This window comes from Branchiostoma lanceolatum, chromosome 15 (genome assembly GCF_035083965.1).
Source record: "Branchiostoma lanceolatum isolate klBraLanc5 chromosome 15, klBraLanc5.hap2, whole genome shotgun sequence".
Lineage (NCBI taxonomy): Eukaryota > Metazoa > Chordata > Leptocardii > Amphioxiformes > Branchiostomatidae > Branchiostoma > Branchiostoma lanceolatum.
Window position 1 is genome coordinate 12,942,790 of NC_089736.1, and position 21,926 is coordinate 12,964,715.

General features: G+C 39.9%; 3 protein-coding genes across 5 annotated transcripts; 1 reads left to right on the forward strand and 2 right to left on the reverse strand.

The window, feature by feature from the left end:
• The first annotated feature begins 56 nt into the window (after positions 1–56).
• Positions 57–1,853, forward strand: LOC136421198 (uncharacterized). The gene is made up of 3 exons (XM_066408378.1): positions 57–513; positions 906–987; positions 1,593–1,853. Exons 1-3 carry the CDS (start codon positions 273–275, stop codon positions 1,831–1,833), a joined length of 564 nt encoding a protein of 187 aa, XP_066264475.1. The 5' UTR covers positions 57–272; the 3' UTR covers positions 1,834–1,853.
• Positions 1,854–5,200: 3,347 nt separating this feature from the next.
• LOC136420955 (glutathione S-transferase 1-like) lies at positions 5,201–9,514 on the reverse strand. The gene is made up of 5 exons (XM_066408096.1): positions 9,292–9,514; positions 7,307–7,399; positions 6,690–6,805; positions 6,072–6,170; positions 5,201–5,461 (listed from the first exon to the last, which is right to left on the reverse strand). Exons 1-5 carry the CDS (start codon positions 9,422–9,424, stop codon positions 5,297–5,299), a joined length of 606 nt encoding a protein of 201 aa, XP_066264193.1. The 5' UTR covers positions 9,425–9,514; the 3' UTR covers positions 5,201–5,296.
• Positions 9,515–11,032: 1,518 nt separating this feature from the next.
• On the reverse strand, positions 11,033–21,533 carry LOC136420414 (hematopoietic prostaglandin D synthase-like). Of its 3 annotated transcripts, none has more exons than XM_066407311.1 (5): positions 21,318–21,522; positions 19,547–19,639; positions 13,739–13,854; positions 13,187–13,285; positions 11,033–11,896 (listed from the first exon to the last, which is right to left on the reverse strand). In XM_066407311.1, exons 1-5 carry the CDS (start codon positions 21,448–21,450, stop codon positions 11,729–11,731), a joined length of 609 nt encoding a protein of 202 aa, XP_066263408.1. In that variant the 5' UTR covers positions 21,451–21,522; the 3' UTR covers positions 11,033–11,728. The 3 variants fall into 3 exon arrangements, with proteins under 3 accessions (XP_066263408.1, XP_066263407.1, XP_066263409.1); XM_066407310.1 differs by lacking the exons at positions 19,547–19,639; positions 21,318–21,522 and adding exons at positions 14,833–14,925; positions 15,981–17,370; XM_066407312.1 differs by lacking the exons at positions 11,033–11,896; positions 13,187–13,285; positions 13,739–13,854 and adding exons at positions 16,405–17,555; positions 18,211–18,309; positions 18,901–19,016 and having other exon boundaries at positions 21,318–21,533.
• Between the last annotated feature and the right edge of the window lie 393 nt (positions 21,534–21,926).

Here is a 21,926-nt window from a genome sequence, read left to right on the forward strand (position 1 = left end):
CCACGATAACCAACTACACCTTGATTGTCTTTGCGACTGACCAAGCGGTTAACCCACGCACTGGGTCTGCAACAGTGTGGATTAATGTTGTGGATGTGAGGACCACTGCTGTTGCGGTAACAACGCCACCATGCGACGGCCAAGAAATCCAAAAGCTGCAGACTGAGTTAGCTAACCAACTCTATGTCCTTATTGGAGTTGGCGTCTTCGCTGGGCTGTTTCTAGTATTTACACTCGGTCTACTTGTGAATTTCGTATCAACTCATCGCCGAATGAAGCACATGTCTACAGCGCACCTAACGACGCCGGCGTTTACTGCACCTCAGTACGACTACGTACCAGCGAATAAGGACTACGCTTACGCTGAAGGGATAGGTGCAGATGACGACACGCCTGTGCCACCGCCGGTGGCGAACCGCCCGCCGCTGACGCTGAACAACGAGGAGCGTCGAACGCAGACTACGGACCATAGGCATGAAACAGCTATGGAGATGCGCTCCAGGATGCGGCCAGGTGTGTAAAGTAGCATTTTTCGTACCTACATCATCATAAGAATATCCGTATGACATAATCCTCAAAGAAGTATTTATCGTGTCTGCAATATAGGGTTGCTTTTAGAATTACATCAACGATAAAAGCTGTTACGGTGTAAAAAAAAGGCATCGTGTATCATCTCGCGCAACCTAGCAAATGAAATACTAAGTTACCAATGCAGCAACGGGATCGCGAGTTGTAGCTGCGAACGTGCGCACAACTCTATTGGCAATACTCCTTCAGGAAGTGGCCCTCCTTCCCGGAGTAAAAACATTTCTAGTTCTAGATTGATGAATGGTGAATCAATGGCGTTGAGATATCGTGTAACTCTTGTGACATACGTTATTCTTTTAACCCTTTGTTTCAAACAGAGCTGCGACGTCAAGACCGAATCGAAGGCCGAGCAAGAGGAGATGACGATCTTTCACGAGACAGTGTCTATAGGGAGTTGAAGTAAGTTGAAAATAGTTGTAACACATGCAGCTTAGGCAGATTGTCGATCCCAATCAAGAGTGCACAATTTACCAAACAATCCTATATACTCGTATAGTGTAACATAATAAAACTTTAATTAGTAACCTTTCATTACTGTAGCAATAGGAGGCATAGGCATAAAGGACACATATGTCACCATGCTCCCATTCTGCTTTGTGTTCAGAAACTTACACACAGAGACAAATATACAGAGTGAGTGAGTGAGAGAGAGAGAGAGAGAGAGAGAGAGAGAGAGAGAGAGAGAGAGAGAGAGAGCGAGAGAGAGAGAGAGAGAGAGAGAAAGAGAAAGAGAGAGAGAGAGAGAGGGAGAGGGAGAGAGAAAGAGAGAGAGAAAGAGAGAGAAAGAGAGAGAAAGAGAGAGACAGGCAGACAGACAAAAAATATGTGTAAAAATATTCAAAAATGTTATTTTAGAACTGACTGCATTCGGTCTAAATCTCAGCTCAGGAGATTGGCTCCAAAATATTATACGCTATTTTCACATTAATAACCTAACCCAACCTTTACTACAAATCCATCAGCAGTGACTCTTATTACAATCCCTGCAAACGTTCTATCTTCAGATATGGTTATCTACCACTGAACACCCGAGACACTTCCACCGGTGCTTCTGCTACAGCTGACACTGCAGTAGCTGACAAGTATGGTTACCTGAAACCTGTCAATCAGGCACGTCAGAACAACCAACGAGGACAACCCAACAACCCTTATAGAAATGACAACATAAGCAGGCGCAATCCCGGGTACACTAGTGACATCCCAAGCCCGGATTATGACATGCTGCCAAGAAACACAAGGCTGTAGATGATTTAAAAGTTTTTTTTTTCGATTGATGCCTTGTTTGATATTGTATCAAAAATATTGTACCTTTGTTTGCGATTAGGGGTGTCCACAACTATTTTCCAATTTTCTGGGACATCTGTTTTGCGTGTGTGATTGTTGTTTTGCAGTTCGGATCCCTTCGTATCATTTTGTGTTGATTAAGAATATAAGATATAAACATGATTTTAAGAATAAAAGATATAAATAAGAAATGGCTTAATTGTAATAGCAGGTTTTTAAAATGGTTTAATAATCGTTAATGATCGTGAAATAATTAACATAAAATCAACATGTACGCACGTTGAGGAGATATGAATATGATACATTCTATATGAATAGTGGATTGAATTGTTAGTCGAACATATTCTGCATTTCTCTGTTTCTGTTTTTGATTTGGAAATACATTGGAAGAGAAGGCTTTTTATAATAAGGAGCAACTCATATATCAGTGAAACTATACATTTCTGACATTGAGGTGGTTTTTTTCTCAGTTTGCGTGACGAAGAAGGTGTTATTTAACCCTCAAACACCCGAACGGGGTCATTTTTGACCCCAGGCGTGTATTTTGATGTGCTATTTGAACATGTTTAATCTAAAAAAAATGCCGTCCGTGACTTTGTCTAGTCTATTCTATTCTATTCTCTCCTAATTTTCTTGCGAGATTGGACAATACTGTTGACGTTATAGAGGAAAGACTGTGTTGAGTCCGCTGGGGTCATTTTTGACGCCAGCAAAAATAATGTGCTGTTTTTTTGACCTGCCCTCTGTAACTCCTGAACTACGTATTGTATGGCCACCAAATTTTCTGAGGAAGACACACATGTGAATTAATATTACCATAACAGATTGTTTGTAATTATGACGTAATATGACGCCATGATGACGTTAATTATGTGATTCTATCCGCCATTTTGGATTTTTACCGATGACGTCATCAAATCAGCTTAAAACATTATTCATTAATGTTATATCATGAAAGTTACATTGGAAGACATAAGATGATAACAAGGTGAGAAAATAGATGTGGCGTACCAACAAAGCCTCGAAACGTCATTGTTTGAACTGAAATTAGCAGATTTTGTATGAGATTCCTCTCATAAACCCGTTGCCATGGCAACACGAAAAACAATAAACTTACAATCTTAATGTGAAATCTTTCTTAAGGACATTTTACGAAAAGTCACTAAGTTTGGTAGCTCTATCGTAAGCCGTTTATTAGGTTTGCAACATGAACTTTGGTGAAAATGAAAAAAATCCCCTCCCGGTCTAAATAGGAATAGTTCAAAACGTGGTCTTTCTGATCTTTTTGCATAAATTATGATAATGGGCGGGAGTTATTCATACCTAAGCATGCCAGAACATTCCACTTACATTGATGAAGCAATGTTTGGATAACAAATCAGCGGAAAAAGTGAAAAGGGATATTTTACTGAACAAAACATTTTGGGGTCATTTCTGACCCCGTTCGGTCATTATAGTCGCAAAAATAGGTTCGGGTGTTTGAGGGTTAAAGTCCCTGAAGGTGTTGATTTGACCGAAGTTAAATTAAACATTTTGAAAAAAAATTGCTCGTTGTATTTTTTACCCTCTGATTGTGCAATATTTGTATTCAATGGGCTTTACTAAGAGCTATGAGTTTTAGAAATTAAGTCAATCTAGCCGTAAAGCACGATGTACAGCTGCATGCAAACTTTTAAATCCCCACTCGCATTTTGAACATTTCGGCAAATAGAATATTAAAAAAAAACATTGCAACTGCAGAATATCATTAAGCTATATAAGTTGTGAACAGGTATTTTATTACAATCTAATGCCAGAGCAAAAAATCAAGATTTATTTCATATTCCACCCAAAAATGCAACCTTCACATAAAAAGCAGGTTGCTAAATTATTCAGCCCCACGAGGTTCTGTCTTTAGTACTTCATGCAGAACCCCTACATATCTCTTGCGTTGCGGTGACGTAGTGGCAGGGTATTTGGCCCTAGAACCTAGAGATGTCGGGTTCGAATCCGGGGTTCCCTGATTTGTCCTGTTGGCGTTGTGTCATTGGGAAAGGCACTTAACACGACTTTCCCCACTTCACTCAGGTGTAAATGAGTACCTAGCTTCGGTTAGGGACGTCCCTCGGATAGTACGTTAAATGGAGGTCCCGTGTTCGAGGAGAGCCACACCTCGAACACGTTAAAGAACCCACCGCACTTATCGAAAAGAGTAGGGGTCCTTCCCGGTGTGAGTCGTTCAAAACCTACCGTCCTATGGCCGCACATGGGTTTGCCCTTAGTAATATGCTGGACCAATAAATAAATAAATACGTATCTCAAAGCTGCTATGACCTGCAGCAGACTGGAACGATAGCTTATCACAAGCTTTTGGAAGCACTCTTTGGGAATTTTTGGCCCATTTCCCGTTGGCAATGGTTTCCAATTTTCTGAGGTCTACGTCCCGCAACAGCTTGCCTCAGATTATAAACTGGGTTCAAGTCTGGAGACTGTAATAGCCATTCAAGAATCTTCCAGGCTCTTTTTTGGGCCATATCTTTATGGATGTTTTATATGTGCTTGGGGTCATTGTTTTTGCTGGCATGTCCAAGGGTAAACAAAAGTAAAACAAACGTAAAAAAGCAGACGCAGTACAAACATTTACATGCATTGATTCTTTAATGGATGTCGATGCAGTTTATCTTCGCTATGAATAGCAAATTTCATCCTTCATACCATCCACTTGTTCATTTATTCCTTAATCCCATCTCATGTAAACTATAAGAACTTTGCATCCATGTCATTGAAGTAATATGACACACAGAACAAGGAAAAAAAAGTGAAATTGCAAGAAATTTGATTTGGCCATTAATATTTGCGATTTTAAAAGAAGTTAATCTGAGGTATTAAAAAAGATCGATAAAATGGGTTTAAAGAGAATTATTCCACATTCAAAAATTCATCGTAATTATATTGCATCGATGCGATCAATTGAAACCGTTGATACCATAGGTCGCGAAAGAATTAGAAGATAACAGCAATTAAACAATACGGTATTTGTTTATTTTTCAATCTATAAGCCTTAGGGTTCTATTCTGAGCTGATTTGTATTTAAAATGATTGACAACATACATAAGTATTCAGAACTGAAATAATCGCAATATTTCTTTAGCATCTTGAGTTTATCATTAATCATGCTCTTTATCTGCTTACCCTGCTAATGGTTTTGGTACTACTGTCAGAAAGTTATTGTAACAGAAAATTTTATGTATTGCTTGAAAAACTATTACATGCATGCACGTATATCCACAAATACGTGACTGTATTTGTATTCGCAAATATTCCAATGAAGAGACACGAAACGAGATGGTTATCCTATCCGTAGAAGACAAACCACTTTGATACTCGAGTAAGGTTATACAAAGTTATAAAAACATTTTAAACTTCGTACGGCCAAATGAATATATCAATTGTCCGTTATCGGACGTTCCTTTAGCCATTTCGCAATACCGGGGACCCTCTTGACGATTTTTATAACCTTGGTGAGATTGCAGTACCCATCCAAAGCGCTAGGAAACTCAGCTGTGATGAAGTCCATCATGTTGAAGAACGCAATGTCGGACCAAGTCAGCTGTAGTAGTGAAATAAACGCATGAAAAAAGATGAAAATAAATAAAAATATTAAAAACAACTGTTACAGTGTCACTTGTCTTTCTTGATTAACTGACCAAAAAACAATTGAAAAGATCAAGACCTTGCTATGAACAGTTCGATTATGCATGGTTATGTTCACTGTGGTTTATCTATATTCTATATCTATTGATTTATCGGTTTGGTTGTTTAGCACGCACAGCAGGGCTATCCAGTACAAAGGGCTAGCCCTGCTGACAAAGACAAGACATTACAATGGAGTTTCGACATGGACAGTATGACGAGCCATAGCGATATTATGTAGACAGTTGTTTGTCAAATGTTTTGAAGAGAACATTATCTGTAACAATAGATTTGGCCTCGTACAGCTAACAACGGTCGTTTATTATGAATTAATCATTAATACTTAAGGCTGTTAATCCAGCTACCTAACTACGGAACAAAGCGATCCAACGCAACGTGGACCGAGCTTACACGCTACTTCAACTCAACTCTGGCCTATCTTACATCCGGGACCTTTCTAGTCTCTCACTACAGTTCTACAGTTTCTAGGTATCCTATTACAGTTCTGCATATGTTTTGACACCTACCGAGTATCCAACGAAGTATCCATTGTCACCTGCAAACCCTTCGTACAGTGCGAGGAACGGAGGTAGAGTCTTCTCACCGAACTCTTTCTTCTTTTCTGCCTGTAAATAAAAACATCATGTATGATCTTGATATTGTGTCGTTTTTCAGTTGTACAATGTTTATAGATATTGAGACGGTAAGAAAATAATTAAGTATTTTTATGTTCCAAATCTAAGAAATCTAAAACTACAGGACTTTTTCCCAGGACTTGCTGATTCTTGCTGGCATCTATTTATTCCATGCAATGAGTTTATTATGGTTGAATATTTATACAGATACACATCCGTACAGTACAGGGATGGACTAGAGTAGCAGTGATTAAACAAGTAAAAAAAAACACATTAACGAAAGATAATAGAAGAAATGAACTTCTTTCCAAATCACGGCGTCCATTTTGAATTTGCCAGGCTCCTCTCGAGGTCATGCACCAAAGTGAGGCTCGAGTTGGTGCCCCCTTCTTATAAGACTGTATTGCAATACAAAAACCATACCAAATCAGGGCGTGTAATAACGCTAAACATGTTAACGAGTCTGCTGTGTATTGAGTTCTTGCAAACCATTGATAACTCTAAAGTTACCTTTTTGCTTGCATCTTTCTCCATTACCATCTCCTCGAACAGTTTCCCCACGTCAATGCCACCATCCAACAGCATGTCTGCCCGAGCCTGATCTAAATGTGTCTTCCCCAGCAATCCTAAAGATCACGATTTGATAAATGATAGCTAACAATCTTGTTCCTTAGTATAATTCTTCAACACATCCAACGTCCCTTTGAATGTCAACGTGTAATCCCTGTTACGAGTCATGTTTCCCAGAGAAAAAGTATAGATATTTCTCATGCTAACGTTATATATTACAGCAAGTTACATCTTTTATGAAAAAAAAGTTTCGTTTTCATCCTGCACATTATAATGTGAGTAAAGCAGGAAGACTTGTACACTATATAGAAAAAAATGCCTACAGTATCCTCGTATCCGGTAACCAGGAAACAATATATACGATTTGACCTTTCACCCGGAATGACATTCACAGATGTCAGCCATTTTGATAGTTGACCTCCTGAAATGATATATCTCTATCGTGATACCTTCATAACACGACTTGGTTTGTCCATGCGTAACTATGCCTTCACCTTTTTTGTTTGTTTGTTTGTTTGTTTGTTTCAATGTTTGTTTTTTGTTTGTTTGTAACTTACCGGCTTCCCTGGCAACGAAGCGAGCGATGGCCATAGACTGACAGATGACCTCACCGTCAACCTCCAGTATAGGTACCTGGCCCATCGGGGTTTCTGGAACAAAGGGATTGCGTCAATAATGTATAAACGCGTGAGTAAGCTAGTAAGTGGGTGGGTGGGTGGTTGAGTGAATGAGTTAGTGATTTGGTGAGTGAATGAGTGAATGAATGAATGAATGGATAAATGGGATAGACTAGATGATTGAATGGATGAGCAAAGTTAGCAAAGCAGTGAGATTGATTGCGTGAATGAATGTAGTAGTGAGTAACTGAGCGAGTTAATCGATGAAATGGCGACTGAATAAACAAGTTAGCAAATGAGTGAGTGGGTAAATTAGTGAATGGATTAGTGGGTAGGCTGGTGTTTGGACGATTGTGAGTAAATAAGTGAGTGAGTGAGTGAGTGAGTGAGTGAGTGAGTGAGTGAGTGAGTGAGTGAGTGAATGAATTAATGGATGGATGGATGGGATAGTGTAGGTGAGTCAATTAATTTAGTAGTGAGTAACTGAGTGAGTTAATCGGTGAAATGGCGACTGAATAAATAAGTTAGCAAATGAGTGAGTGAATAAATGAGTGAACGGATGAGTGAGTAGGCTGGTGGTTGGATGATTGAGTAAATGGGTGTGAAGTGAGTGAGTGAATGAGTGAGTGAGTGAGTGAGTGAGTGAGTGAGAGTGATAAGACTTATCACAGTATCATAACAACCACAGTTCCTACTTGACCGAGGTTCTACTCTACTCAGCTCTCAAATAGCATAAAACTAGCAGAAAGAAATACAGCACTTCTGCTTTAAGTTATGACTTAGTATGTAAATATTGTTAAGACGAGTATGTAGTTGTGTAATCTGAGATGGACAATGTGGTTTTATTGATAAAGGTATTGTGTAATGTATTTGTCCTTCACTGAACTGAAAATCTCGATGTTGGCCTTGTCCCCTTAGCGTTTACAAGGCTAAGTCGAAAGACTAGGTAGGTGGAAGTCTTTAAAACCCAAACTCCAGCTGTCCGGGGCTGCAACGATTGTTTTACGTCTTGTTTTGACAAACAAGGACGACGTGGCACTGAACTCAAGTTTTCTATAACTTATTTCAACAGTGCCACGTACAGAGAACAATACACCAATTTCTACACCTGGGTGGAGTGAGAAAAGTCGTGTCAAGTGCCTTTCCCAAGGGCACAACATCGGTGGTGTTAGAGGGGATTTGAACCCAGGACCACTGGGTTCTGGGCCGAACACCCTCCCGTTACGCCACACAACCCCACGCTGACCGGTTACGGAGCGGCTGCTATAAACGCGATTAAATTACGCTAGGTAGGTGGGTAGGTTACGCAAACACAAAAGACTTCTTGTCGTCAGTGCTTTCTTAACTTGTTCTTCCGGTACATTACGAGACACACCTTTCAACATGGCCGCCATAACAGGCGCACTGAAGCGTTCACGACAATAGTACAGTCTTAAAACAATTCGTCTTCATTGTCTGCTCAAAGGTTTTGGAGTAATTTGAAACCACAGATAGGTAGTCACTCAAGATAGGAGTCTTAATACTTGTGTCAATGGGACAATATAATCTAAAAGACCACCAAAAGGTGGTAACAATGAACTGGAAGTACATGCACTGTGGTATGCACTATGCAGGTTTGTTTAATATTTGCTATGCCATATAACTATAGTAGCCTGGTCCCAGTCTCAAAGGGTCTGCTTAGGGGTGTTTTACCGGGCCCAGTCTGCTTATGATTGAGCCGCTTTCTGTCAGCTTAGCTGCCATATAGAATTTAGCAGCCTATCTTCTTTACCTACAATAGACAGGGGGCGAACTGATTGAATCCAAGGCCGTTAACACGCCCCGAGCGGGCTAAGCTGTCTGGGCGGGCGGGGGTCACTCTAGCACCGTAGAGATATCGGTGAGCCCCCGAAGGTATTGTTTCCAGGCTATAACTATAGACCTACTTGGCTTGAGCTCTGGCCAGTTGTCCGATTCGATCCTCACGTCCTCATAGGGAATTTCACCCGCAGCAAACAGCAGCCTTATCAACTCACCGCGACCACGGACGTTAAAATATGTCAACTTGTAAGCCGGCATTTTTACCTTCCCGGGACGAAGTACAACAATACACTGGTGAAAGTCGAGTAGTACTAGTGTTGACTCAGAAGGGAGTGTCTCAAAAGTGCTGCGGACGTGCGTAAAGGAAACCGTTTCTATTTTTTTATTGACGTTAAAATATGTCAACTTGTAGGCCGGCATTTTTACCTTTCCAGGGCGACGTACAACAAAACACTGGTGAAAGTTCAGTAGTGTTGAAGAAGGGAGTGTCTCAAAAGTGCTGCGGACGTTCGTAAAGGAAACTGTTTCTTTTTTATAGACGTTGTTGGCCGGCATTTATACCTTCCCGGGACGAAGTACAACAATACACAGGTAAAAGTCGAGTAGTGTTGACTCGGAAGGGAGTGTCTCAAAAGTGCTCAGGACGTTCGTAAAGGAAACCGTTTCTTTTTTTCATGGACGTTAAAATATGTCAACTTGTAGGCCGGCATTTTTACCTTCCCTGTGCAAAGTACAACAATACACTGGTGAAAATTCAGTAGTGTTGAATAAGGGAGTGTCTCAAAAGTGCTGCGGACGTTCGTAAAGGACACCTTTTCTTTCTTTTATGGACGTTGAAATATTTCAACTTGTAGGACAGCATTTGTACCTTTCTGGGGCGAAGTACAACAATACACAGGTGAAAGAGGAGTAGTGTTGACTCGGAAGGGAGTGTCTCAAAAGTGCTCAGGACGTTCGTAAAGGAAACCGTTTCTTTTTTTCATGGACGTTAAAATATGTCGACTTGTAGGCCGGCATTTTTACCTTTCCGGGGCGACGTACAACAATACACAGGTGAAAGTTCAGTAGTGTTGAAGAAGGGAGTGTCTCAAAAGTGCTCAAGACGTTCGTAAAGGAAACCGTTTCTTTTTGTTATGGACGTTAAAATATGTCAACTTGTAAGCCGGTATTTTACCTTCTTATGGTGACGTACAACAATACACAGGTGAAAGTCGAGTAGTGTTGACTCAGAAGGGAGTGTCTCAAGAGTGCTCAGGACGTTCGTAAAGGAAACCGTTTCTTTTTTTCATGGACGTTAGAATATGTCGACTTGTAGGCTGGTACTTTTACCTTTCTGGGGCGACGTAAAACAATACCCAGGTAAAAAACGAGTAGTGTTGAAGAAGGGAGTGTCTCAAAAGTGCTCAGGACGTTCGTAAAGGAAACCGTTTCTTTTTTTATGGCCGTTGAACTATTTAAACTTGTAGGACGACATTTTTACCTTGCTTGGGCGACGTACAACAATACACAGGTGAAAGATGAGTAGTGTTGACTCGAAAGGGAGTGTCTCAAAAGTACTCCGGACGTTCGTAGAGGAAACCGTTTCTTTTTTTTATGGACGTTATAATATGTCAACTTGAAAGCCGGCATTTTACCTTCCTGGGGCGACGTAAAACAATACCCAGGTGAAAGACGAGTAGTGTTGAAGGGAGTGTCTCAAAAGTGCTCTGGACGTTCGTAAAGGAAACCTTTTCTTTATTCTATATTTGCTTTTGGACAGAGAAAAGGACAAAGTGTCACTGCACTCAATTTATCAACTTATTTCAACAGTGCCACATACAAAGAACGTATCTGAAACCCCCCAAACGGTAAAAAAAGTTGCAAGAATCCGATTAGCAGTACTCTTTTATTCTTCATAACAGAAAGAAAAGGTCACAGTACCAAAACCCGTCAACTTTTTGATACTGATTGATTGATTCACGCATACTTCAAACTTCGCAAAATGATAATTGTAAAAACCATGTAAACAGATTTCCAATACATCATTCACGTATCCCTGAAGTCCTAATTGAGATATATTGTTTATCATTACTATTCTGCTTGCCAAAGCGGCAAGACTCAGAGTTTACAGCGTCAAGTAAAAACTAACATTGTATTTGCTGCTTTGGTTACGTCTGTGGTAAAATATTGCTGCATTCTGTACGTTGTAAGCTTCAACCGGATATTGGAAAGGACGATCCTAACTGTCTCAAATTTTCCCTCCTCTCTTGACACACAAAATTTGTTTGTATTATAAGAAAAACACTTTGTAGTTTGTACGGTCTCCTCTTCCAACATCTGCCTGGACAGCAGATTTATTATTCCCCCCTTTCTACGACAGTACTGCGACCAAAAAATTGACAACGAATTTCATAGATAAGAAACTAATCTTTTTACGCTTTATGTGTTTTGTTGTCTTTTCATTCATACTCTTACATGTAGCATTCCATTCATAAAATCAAAGGTTATACAGATGCTATTAAGGTCACAGCGAGGTCACGAGGTCACCGCCTTAGTGGAATGGGGAGGGGGTGGAATGGGATTTCAAAATGCAGATTCCGGTCTCTCCTTCAGCCATTTCGCGATGCCCGGGTTGGACGAGACATTCCCCATGACCTTGCTCAGGTTGACGTAACGTTTGAGATGGTCCCCCGGCATGAGGATATCAATGAAGTTGTAGATGGCGAAGAAGCTGACGTCAGCCCAGGTCAGCTGTAGTGGGAGGGAGGAAGAGGAGGGATGAGGTTAACATACGGTGGCTCACAGGTACAATGTTTATTTTTATCCCATTTCATTTTCTGTGGCCATTTTTTATTTAGGTGGGCATTATCCTTTTTGTGATTATTGTCTTTTTTGCGTGGGTATTCAACTTTGTGTATTTTTATTTCCATGGGTATTTAACTTTTCTGTGGGTAAAAACTAAATAGTCACAGAAAATGAATAACCCACAAAAAGTAGAAACCCACAGAAAAATCACATACCCACAGAACATGAAATACCCAAAAAATTATTAGCCCACAAAAGCTAAAATACCCACAGAAAATGAAAATCCCCGCAGAAAACGAAAATGGAATAAAGATAAACATTGTTCCTTTAGGCAACAGTAGTAGGCTGTTTTGGCGGACTTATTTTCATGCTACTTGTTTAATGATATTTCATTGAAATTCTCGTATTGTTTCAACCTTTACCTTTACATAGAAGAGAGACCTCATGTCTCAAATGCGCTAAATCCCGATTGAATTCTAAAACTTTTCTACCCTGGCTACCCTCAACTCGTGAAACAGTCCACAATAAGGGCTTAAAGGGGGAGGTTACAGCTTACCATTCCTTTCACGGGATCAGACAGATACAAACGTAGTGCTATTCCATCCTTGACCCAACTACTGAACACCAAATTGTAAGGTGTAATCTTTTATACATGCTACTGTTGGTTGTACATTTGGTCTTTTGTATATATTTTCCGATTGTTTGAGCGTGCTCTTTCGTACTTTTGATTTTAAGACTGCGCAATTCAGCCGGTTTACTTTAAAAAAGGTTACATCGGCTGCAATGCTGTTTCAATTTCTGTATGTTTCAATTCCTGAATAAACCATTTATATATCATCTTACACGTTAAACTTTTTCAGGTGCACATGTCCTCCTAGTATCTTGGGCCCCTAAATCTTTTTCTTATCTGCTGGCCGCAATACATGATACATGTAATTCTTGATTTGTTAACTGTAACTTAATCTTAGCTGATTTAACTGTCACTAGTCAATAGCTAAAATTTCATCATCGCTAATATTTGATCACTTATATTTAAGCCACCGTTAAAATTAAGTGCCGTGACCTACTCCATTTCCCCCGACCGCTATGTTTTTCTGCCACTATATTCATGTGAATTATAGAATGTTAAGGGAGATCATTTAGAATATTCCCTTCACAACAATGCCTTGTCAATCTGTACTGTGAAACAACGGCAGGCAACACATGAAGTGTGAGCTGTAATCAACAAGTACGTACCGAGCTCCCGGCGAAGTATCCCTCCGCGCTCGCAAGCTTTTCAAATTGGTCTAGAGCCGCCGGCAATGTCTTCTCTTCAAACTCCTTCTTTAGTTCTTCCTAGAAAAACAAGAGTTCAGAGACCTTATACCTCCGCCAAATATTTCAACTTCCACACCAACACAGTTTTGCATGATTATGTACTTCTTTAACTAACTTGCACATGTCACCATGTTGACATTCCTCTCATTTACACTTGGATGAACGATGGTATTCTTGCATTAGTTATACAAATTAGGGCTCAATTTGCATAATGTGTTTTTTATGTTCGACGTGCCATAGATAACATATGTTACATGTATTAAAGTCCAATTATGAAAAACAATGACATTGTAGAATTTCCTCATATATGCGACCATTGTATAATTTGCATCTCATTGTGTTCATCTCTATCTAAGCTACCCGCAAACCGAATATCAAGGAAATTAACATACTAGTATTGCACCAATGCAACTACATATCTGAAATAGCGATAACAATAGCTACGTGTTCATTTCGGATTCTTGGACCTACTTTCTTATTTTCGTCCTTCTCCCTCAAGAAAAGTAGCATCTTTTCCCCAAACTCCTCCAGACTGTCACAGATCATGTCTGCTTGAGCCTGCTCTAGTGGCGTCTTCCCTGCCATACCTGTACACAACGATAGGGGGCGCTTAGGTTCATACTGGGAGATTTGCATAGAAGGAGGGAGTGCCTAAACAAACGTCCATAGGATTATGTACAAAACAAGGAACAAAAAAAATGGCTTCAAAGAACACTTAACAGTATTTCAATGTCCAAAATCTTCCACCCACTGATATTAAAACATGTCTAGTTGCCGTTTTTGAAAAAAAAGCCGGGGTTCGACTCCTGCGTTCTGACGCACTAGACCTGTTTGAACGTAAACAAACACTGATCTTACCCCCTGCAGCTGGGAAACACTGGACTAGTAGTGGAAAACCCCTTCCCAAAAGATGTAATTCTTTACCACACCAAATGTCAAAGGTCACAATTTCTTTCTGGATTTAAAAAGTAAACACATGTCTGGTCTCCCTGCCTGAAAACTGGCCAAAATTGACCAAAGATTTCACCAGGAAAAAAATCTCAAAAATAATAACAAAAAAAACAACATGTTAACTGGGCTTTGTGCGCATGACCATTAACCGGTCCCTCCCCATATGATTCCTACACAAAACCTGTTTCAACAAGCTACTAGCTGAATATCTTGTATAGAAAATACATTTTTGCATACACACCACCCTACGAAGAGAAAAAAAGTCATAGAGTTACTTTACATGCTTGATCTGGAATGACCTTGAACATGAGCGCATCACCTGATTATAGTTCATGTGTAAACAGTGAAAGGGACAATTCAAAATACTTTTTACAACCAAACCAACATCTTTAAAAAAAAATCACATTCACAAAATTCTTCTAGTCTAGCTAAATGCACAAACAGATATTACAAGTAGTTGCCAAAACTTTAGTTCCTTTGTTCTTTCGCTTTAAAAATTTTTAGAATATTTAGTAAGACCTGTCATAAGATATGAAGAGACTTGAAATAATCTCCATTCATATCCTGGTCATTGAAATCGTCTTTTAAAAGTTTTTGGTCGTTTTTTTACGTACCGATGTCCTTGGCGATCAGTCTCGCTATGGCCTTGCTCTGACAGATCATGGTCCCGTCAACCTCCAATATAGGCAGATGGCCCATCGGCGTTTCTGGCGAAAAATTATACATGGCAATCTTAGAGACTTACATTTGATAATACTCCTATTTTTTGTGAAACAACATCGATGCTAAGTACATTCAAGCTTCAGTGCCTTCGCCATGAGTTTTGAAAGCTGTGCTTTCGTGCGTGTGTCTGTATATGTGTGTGTGTGTGTGTTATAATATGTGTGTGCCTGTATCTGTGTGTGTGTGTGTGTGCGCGTGTTTGTATCTGTGTGTGTGCGCGTGTGTGTTTCTTTGTGAACAGTGAATAAATATACGTTTTTGTTTGTTTGTTTGTTTATTATTTATTCATCCAGGGGGTACAAATCGCCTGTAATGGCGTTTTTTTATGTGCCCTGGGGAGGGGGGGGGGCAATCCCCACATTGTTCAAACTTGAATACATAGGATAACAAAAATAACACAAACTGTAATCAAATAATAAATCATAAAGATCCATCCACGTTGTCGATGGATCTTTATGATATTTAGTATGTTGAAAGGTCCGGGCTAAATGAGGAAATGTTTAGATTATGCCCCGCTGTCGGCCTTCCATAGTACTGCAGTAATACTTCTAATCAACTGTTTCCCAACCTTCTACACCTCGTAGCACTAGTACGTGTGTGTGTGAATGTTTGTCAACAGTACTAGTACACCATAGTACCCGCCCTATATCATTACTGGTCAGTCCCTCCACGACAAGTACAGTCCCGTTGCGAGGGTTTCTGGTCACGCCCCTCTAGTGACGTGTTCCTTTTCAGAGTTACATAATTTATGCCGTCAGCACCTATTCTTAAATTTCTACGGATGACCGTATACCAGGTGATTCTGACTCCTTAAGGCCTAACTACCGACAAATAAATAAGCTGCTTGGGTTCCTATTTAGGTTAAAGTGTTTCTGAACACAGTTTAATGCACACATTGAACTAACTATGTTACAGAACGTTAAACAGGTGCTGAGCATGCGCATTACACCTATAGCCCTCCGCATGAACACAGAGAAATCTTTAGCTGCTGACGCTGAATCCTCAGTATTTACCCCCCTCCCCACCAAACCGTACGTACGTGGCTTAAGCTGCTGCCATTGCTCCCTGTCTAGTCGCACGTCTTCGTACTTCACTCCGCCGGCAGCGAAGAGTAACCTCGAAATTTCTGCCCTGCCCCTGCTGTTGAAATAGGTTAGCTTGTAGGTCGGCATCTTGTTTGGATTGTGTGTACGCGAAAAAACTTTTTAGGGGAGGGACCTCCAAATGGAATTTCCTCCCTGCCACAACGTATAATGGCAGGGGCAGGTCAAAGTTCAACGTCCTTACGGTTGAGCTCGTGAAAGATTTTGCTTGTTTTTAAAATCAACTTGGTCGCTCAAAAAAATATGTACAACACATTGAAATACTCGAGACTTGAGAAGATTTATGTCTTTTCACTTGTCAAATTTTAACCCTCGTATTCTGCATGACAGAAGGAAAATCTCACAGTACAAACATCCGTGAACGTTTCTATCAAAGAATTGATTTATTAGAATAAAATGTACACCAAACTACGTGACCATATTTCCAATATATCATACATTGTCAAATATCCCCGAAGTCCTAATTGTAATAGATTATTTGTTTTTACTATCATAATTCTACTCGCCAAAGCGGCATGACTCATAGCGTGCTAACATTAAAAGTAAACAGTAAAAACTAACATTGCATTTAGTCCTTTATTATCGCCATTTATTATCGCCATGAAAAAAACTTTTTAGTGGGGATATTGTTTTACGTGCGTTTGCGTGTGTGTTTGCGTGTGTGTATGTTTGTGTCAACGTATGCTTAAAGTCAGCATAACTGAAAAATGTTTAGATGGATTGTAACGGCATTTGGTATGTGGGTAGTTGTTGGGAGGAGAAAGGTCAAGGTCAATTTTTGGCCCACTGGTATGTGTCACTTGAACTGCAATGGCGTATTTGTAATATTCTTCTAAGGAGAATAACTGAAGAAAGGAACAACAGATTTTCATGTTATTTGGTATACAGGTAGGTTGGACAGAGATGTACAAACTGAAGTGCAGATTTCATGAAGATTCTGTGTCTTCAGACTCTAAATCTTGTAGTTACATCAGTGGTATAATAATGTTGCATTCTGCTGTAAGCTTCAACCGGATATTGGAAAGGACGATCGTAACTGTCTCAAATTTCCCCCTCTTTTCTTGACGCACACTAATCTGTGTGTCTCCTCTTCCAACATCTACTTGGACATCAGATATGTTATTCCCCCCATTCTACGACAGCACTGCGACCAGAAAATTGACAACGAATTTCATAGATAAGAAACTAATCTTTTTACGCCTTGTGTGTTTTGTTGTCTTTTCATTCATACGTTTACATGTAGCATGGCATTCCATTTATGAAATGAAAGGTTACACAAATCCTATTTAGGTCACAGCGAAGTCAACGCCCTAGTGGAGTGGGGAGGGGGGTGGAATAGGATTTTAAAATTGAGACTCCGGTCGCTCCTTCAGCCATTTCGCGATGCCCGGGTTAGACGAGACGTTCCCCATGACTTTGTTTAGGTTGACGTAACCTTTGAGATGGTCCCCCGGCATGAGGATGTCAATGAAGCCGAAGAGGGTGAAGAAGTTGACGTCAGCCCAGGTTAGCTGTATGTTTTTTTGAGGGAGAGGGTTAGGTCTGACATACGGTGGCCCAAAGGTACAATTTTTTTCTATTCCATTTTATTTTCTGTCGGCATTTACTTTTTACGTTTTCTTATTATTTCCGTGAGGATTTTTATTTTCGGTATTTCACTATCTGTGGCTATTTTACTTTTGTGCGAAACCAAAAACCCACAAACGAATGAAAATACCCACAAAAAGTAATAAAAAAAATGAAAATACCGACAGAACGTACAATTGCCTACAGAAAATAATAAAAATGAAAAATGAAAAATGAAAATTGAATAAAAACAAACATTGCACATTCGGGTCCCTGTATTAACAACGGTTAAAATTATGAATAAGGTAAGGCTATGGTAGTGGACTTATATTTATGCTTCTAGTTTTCATTATCTGATATCTAAATTTTCTTATTCTTGAAACCTTTAAATATTGTCTTATACTTTATACTTCTTCAAATGCGCATGTCCTCCTCGAATCTTGATCTCCTTAAAACTTTTCTTGGAAGCTGGTAAAAAAATATGATTTTTTGGAGGGAGATCATTTACTATTTTACCATACACAACAATGCCTTGGCAATCATCACCGTCTAAAACAGAATTAGGAGTGAGCTGTGATCAAGAAACAAAGACAAACGTACCGAGTTCCCTGCGAAATATCCCTCCGCGCTTGCAAGCTTTTCAAATCGGTCTAGAGCCACCGGCAAGGTCTTCTCTTCAAACTCCCTCTTTATTTCTTCCTGGAAAAACAAGAGTTCAGAGACCTCATACCTCAATTAAATAGTTAAGCTAGAAATCGACGACTTCATGCCTTCACCGACTGATGTTAAACTTTTCGAAAGGCATATCATAAATGTTTCTCATTTATTATGCAAATTATGTCCACCTTTAACTAACTTACATAAGTCACCATTTTGACATTCCTATCATTTACCATTTGGATGAATCGTGGCATTTTTGCATTAATTATGCAAATTTGGGCTCTATTTGCATGATCTTTTAATGTTCGAAATGCTGTAGATTACGTATGTTACATGTACTAAAGTCAAATTATGAAAATAAGTGAAATTGTAAAATTTGTCCTCATCTTTATGCAAATAAAGTCTCAATTTACATAATTTGCATCCCATTGTGTACATCTCCATCTAAGCTACCAGCAAACCGAATTTCATGGAAATCAATCATACCTTCCGTTTTTCATTGAGGTAAAAGACAGGATTTTGTACTGAAGGCTAGACAATAATGTGAATATGAATATTACACCAATGCAACTCCATATCTACAATAACGATAGCAATTGATACGCCTTCATTTCGGATGCTTTAACCTACTTTCTTATTTTCGTCCTTCTGCACAAAGCAAAGCCGCATCTTTTCCCCAAACTCCTCCAGACTGTCACAGATCATGTCTGCTTGAGCCTCCTCTAGTGGCGTCTTTCCTGCCATACCTGCACACAACGATAGGGGGCGCCTTAGATTCCTATCGGGAGATCTGCATAGCATTTCTACACAAAACCTTCTTCACCTTTAGTCTAAGCAAGGAGGTTTAATAGGTCTAAGTGTTCTTTGGTTTTAGGAAAAGAATATATATATAACCTACGAGCTGAATATCTTGTGTCGAAAATACATTATTGCATACACCTCGCCCCACCCCTATTTGAACAAAGAAACAGCCAGAGAGGTAATTTACATGTGTGACCTGGAATGACCCCGGGCACATGGGCATCATGTGATCACAGTGCATGTGTAAACAGCTGAAGGAGACCTCCAGAACACTTTTACAACCAAACCAATATCTTAAAAACAAATGAATAAAACGTATTGTATCTTAATGCACGTACCAAAATTTCAGTTAATGTAGTTTTAAGAATTAAGAGAGTTACCAATAGAGACACTCTTCATTCGTTTCCTGTTCATTTAAAAGGTCTCACTACTATTTTTTTCTTCTTATTATTTTTCTACCGTCGTTTTTCCGTACCGATGTCCTTGGCGATCAACCTCGCTATAGCCTTGCTCTGACAGATCATGGTCCCGTCAACCTCCAATACAGGCAGCTGGCCCATCGGCGTATCTGGGGGAAAATATAAAAGAAGAACTTTATTGCATGACTTATTGTAGCAGGTACAAAGTATGGCAACAACAATTAAAATAGAACAAGACATAAGTATGGAATAAAACTATGCACTACAACAAAATGATAATCTTAGGTTTTGCATGATTCAATTTTGGCTAATTATGAGTATCATTATTTTTTCTAATTACAAAACAATCTTTTATATATATGGCAGTTCTAGACAATGATAATACTCGTATTTTTCAGTGCAACGACCATGACGTTGAGTAAATTTGATTTCACCTTTATTTCCTCTGCTAAGAAGGTTATTTTTTCCTCTGTGTGTTTATTTGTTTGTTTGTATGTTGATTGGTTTGTGAGCAGCAAAACTCATAATGAATAGCTACTGACAATGGTTTTCATTGGTCAAAAATTACCCGCAATTGCACCCTTTCTAGCGCTGAATTGATGCATGGTATTACAGGTTTCACACAATATACAACACATATAATATCTTATCCACACTTGAATTTTGTGGAACTGTCGCAAGAGTCTGGGCGGCTGCCATTCGGCGCCATCAGGTGACCTCAATACGACTTTCCCCAACCGAAGTCAGGTACCCATTTACACCTGGGTGGAGTGAGGAAAGTCGTGTAAAGTGCCTTTCTCAAGGGCACAAGATCGGTGACATGACAGGATTTGAACTCGGGAGCTCTTGGTCCTGAGTCGAATGCTCTGCCGTTACGCCGCACGACCCCAAGAAATGAATTAACAGTCGCGACATGTATCATGACTATTATCAAAGATGCCTGGGGGTCCATTCAAGGTGCTCCCGAACACGCTATAAGCCAAGCACAGATGTAAAAATACGTTTATAGTACGTGAACAAGCTGGTAATGGCGCGTATTACCGAGTCCTTTAATCATAGGGGGAGGGACCTCCAAAAGGACTTTCCTATGCCACACATGGTTAACCCATAAAAAAAAAAATCTCTTAAAAACACATGTTTCTACATTTCAAACCTCAAATCTTTACCACCTCTGCAAAGCTGGATTTGTTAGGTTGCTTTAGGTAAAAGTTTAACTCAAGGGTTCTAACGAGCTAAAGACAGAAGTTTCAGATGAGACCAGGATTTCACCCCCTCCCCCCTCCCCATCCCAAAATATCAGTCCAACCATAAGAGAAGGGTTCAGAGGTCAATCCGAGATCAAAACATGAAAAAAAATCACCTATTTTGGCTAGATTTTTAAAATTCACATTCTTCTGTCCTCCCTAGCAGAATACTGGACAATTCTGCCCAACATTTGCCACGGAAAAAAATTATTTCAAACATAAGTAAGCAAAATACTAGTATGCATCGTGCACTGTACAGCGCAACTCTACAAGCTAGTTCGGAGTTGCTACTACGCATGTGCAGTGTCAAAGGTGAAGGCCCTCGTCTCGTATACAATGCTCGCCTGGACATTGGATAGATTTGCAATACAACTGTCTCGATTTGCATAACAACGCCTCGACTAGCTTTGTTCACGTCTCGGGGGCCTTAACCTTTGACACTGCACATGCGTAGTAACAACTCCGAACTAGCTTATTAGCTGGTCCCTCCCCTAGGCCTCGCATGAACATAGAGAAATATTCGGCTGAGGTTGAAATCATTGTTTACCCCCCTCCCCACCGAACCACACACAACCGCACGTACTTGGTTTGAGCTGCTGCCATTGCTCCCCTTCTACCCGGACGTCTTCGTACATAACTCCGCCGGCAGCGAAGAGAAGCCTCGCCAGTTCTGCCCTGCCCTTACTGTTGAAATATGTCAGCTTGTAGGTCGGCATCTTGTTTGGATCGTGTGTACGCGAGAAATCTTTTAATTCTGATGCGTCACAACGTAGTAGACTCTGAGCTCACCCGACGTGTGCAATAAAGTGGGGATCGTGCTTTTGTTCTCTTGGACGGTGTTTGCTACAAACTTTGCCCTGTGACTTGACAGAACCGTTGTACAGAAAGGAAGGATGGGCGTAAAATGGGGGTCCTGTGACCGAGGAGGTGTCTTGAGCACGTTAATAGCCTCATTACTCAAATAGGTACCTATCTGGCTTTACCTTTGATAAATATAAATGCGAGAGTATAGAACGGCATTGGCAAGGGAAGGTCAAAGTTCAACGTCCTTACGGATGGGGTCGTGAATGACTTTGCTTGATATTGACATTAACTCAGACGCTAATGAAAAACGAAAGAATATGTACAACAAATTGAGATATTTCAGTCTCTAGAAGAGTCTTTTGAGTCAAATTTCAACTTATTTCATACA

Bases quoted from the DNA above. Each gene is read 5' to 3' on its own strand.
- LOC136420414 (XM_066407311.1), bottom strand. From the start codon at position 21,450: ATGCCGACCTACAAGCTGACATATTTCAACAGTAAGGGCAGGGCAGAA. The intron at 13,286-13,738 runs GTAGGTCCAAGA...TTGTTTTTCTAG, and splicing joins AGAAGGACGAAAATAAGAAA to GAAGAACTAAAGAAGGAGTT. The intron at 11,897-13,186 runs GTACGTACTTGT...CTCCCACTACAG, and splicing joins GATACTTCGCCGGGAGCTCG to CTGACCTGGGCTGACGTCAG.
- LOC136420955 (XM_066408096.1), bottom strand. From the start codon at position 9,424: ATGCCGGCTTACAAGTTGACATATTTTAACGTCCGTGGTCGCGGTGAG. The intron at 7,400-9,291 runs GTAGGTCTATAG...CCTTTGTTCCAG, and splicing joins CTGGCCAGAGCTCAAGCCAA to AAACCCCGATGGGCCAGGTA. The intron at 6,806-7,306 runs GTAAGTTACAAA...CGTGATCTTTAG, and splicing joins CTTCGTTGCCAGGGAAGCCG to GATTGCTGGGGAAGACACAT.
- LOC136421198 (XM_066408378.1), top strand. From the start codon at position 273: ATGAAGCACATGTCTACAGCGCACCTAACGACGCCGGCGTTTACTGCA. The intron at 514-905 runs GTGTGTAAAGTA...TGTTTCAAACAG, and splicing joins GCGCTCCAGGATGCGGCCAG to AGCTGCGACGTCAAGACCGA. The intron at 988-1,592 runs GTAAGTTGAAAA...TTCTATCTTCAG, and splicing joins AGTGTCTATAGGGAGTTGAA to ATATGGTTATCTACCACTGA.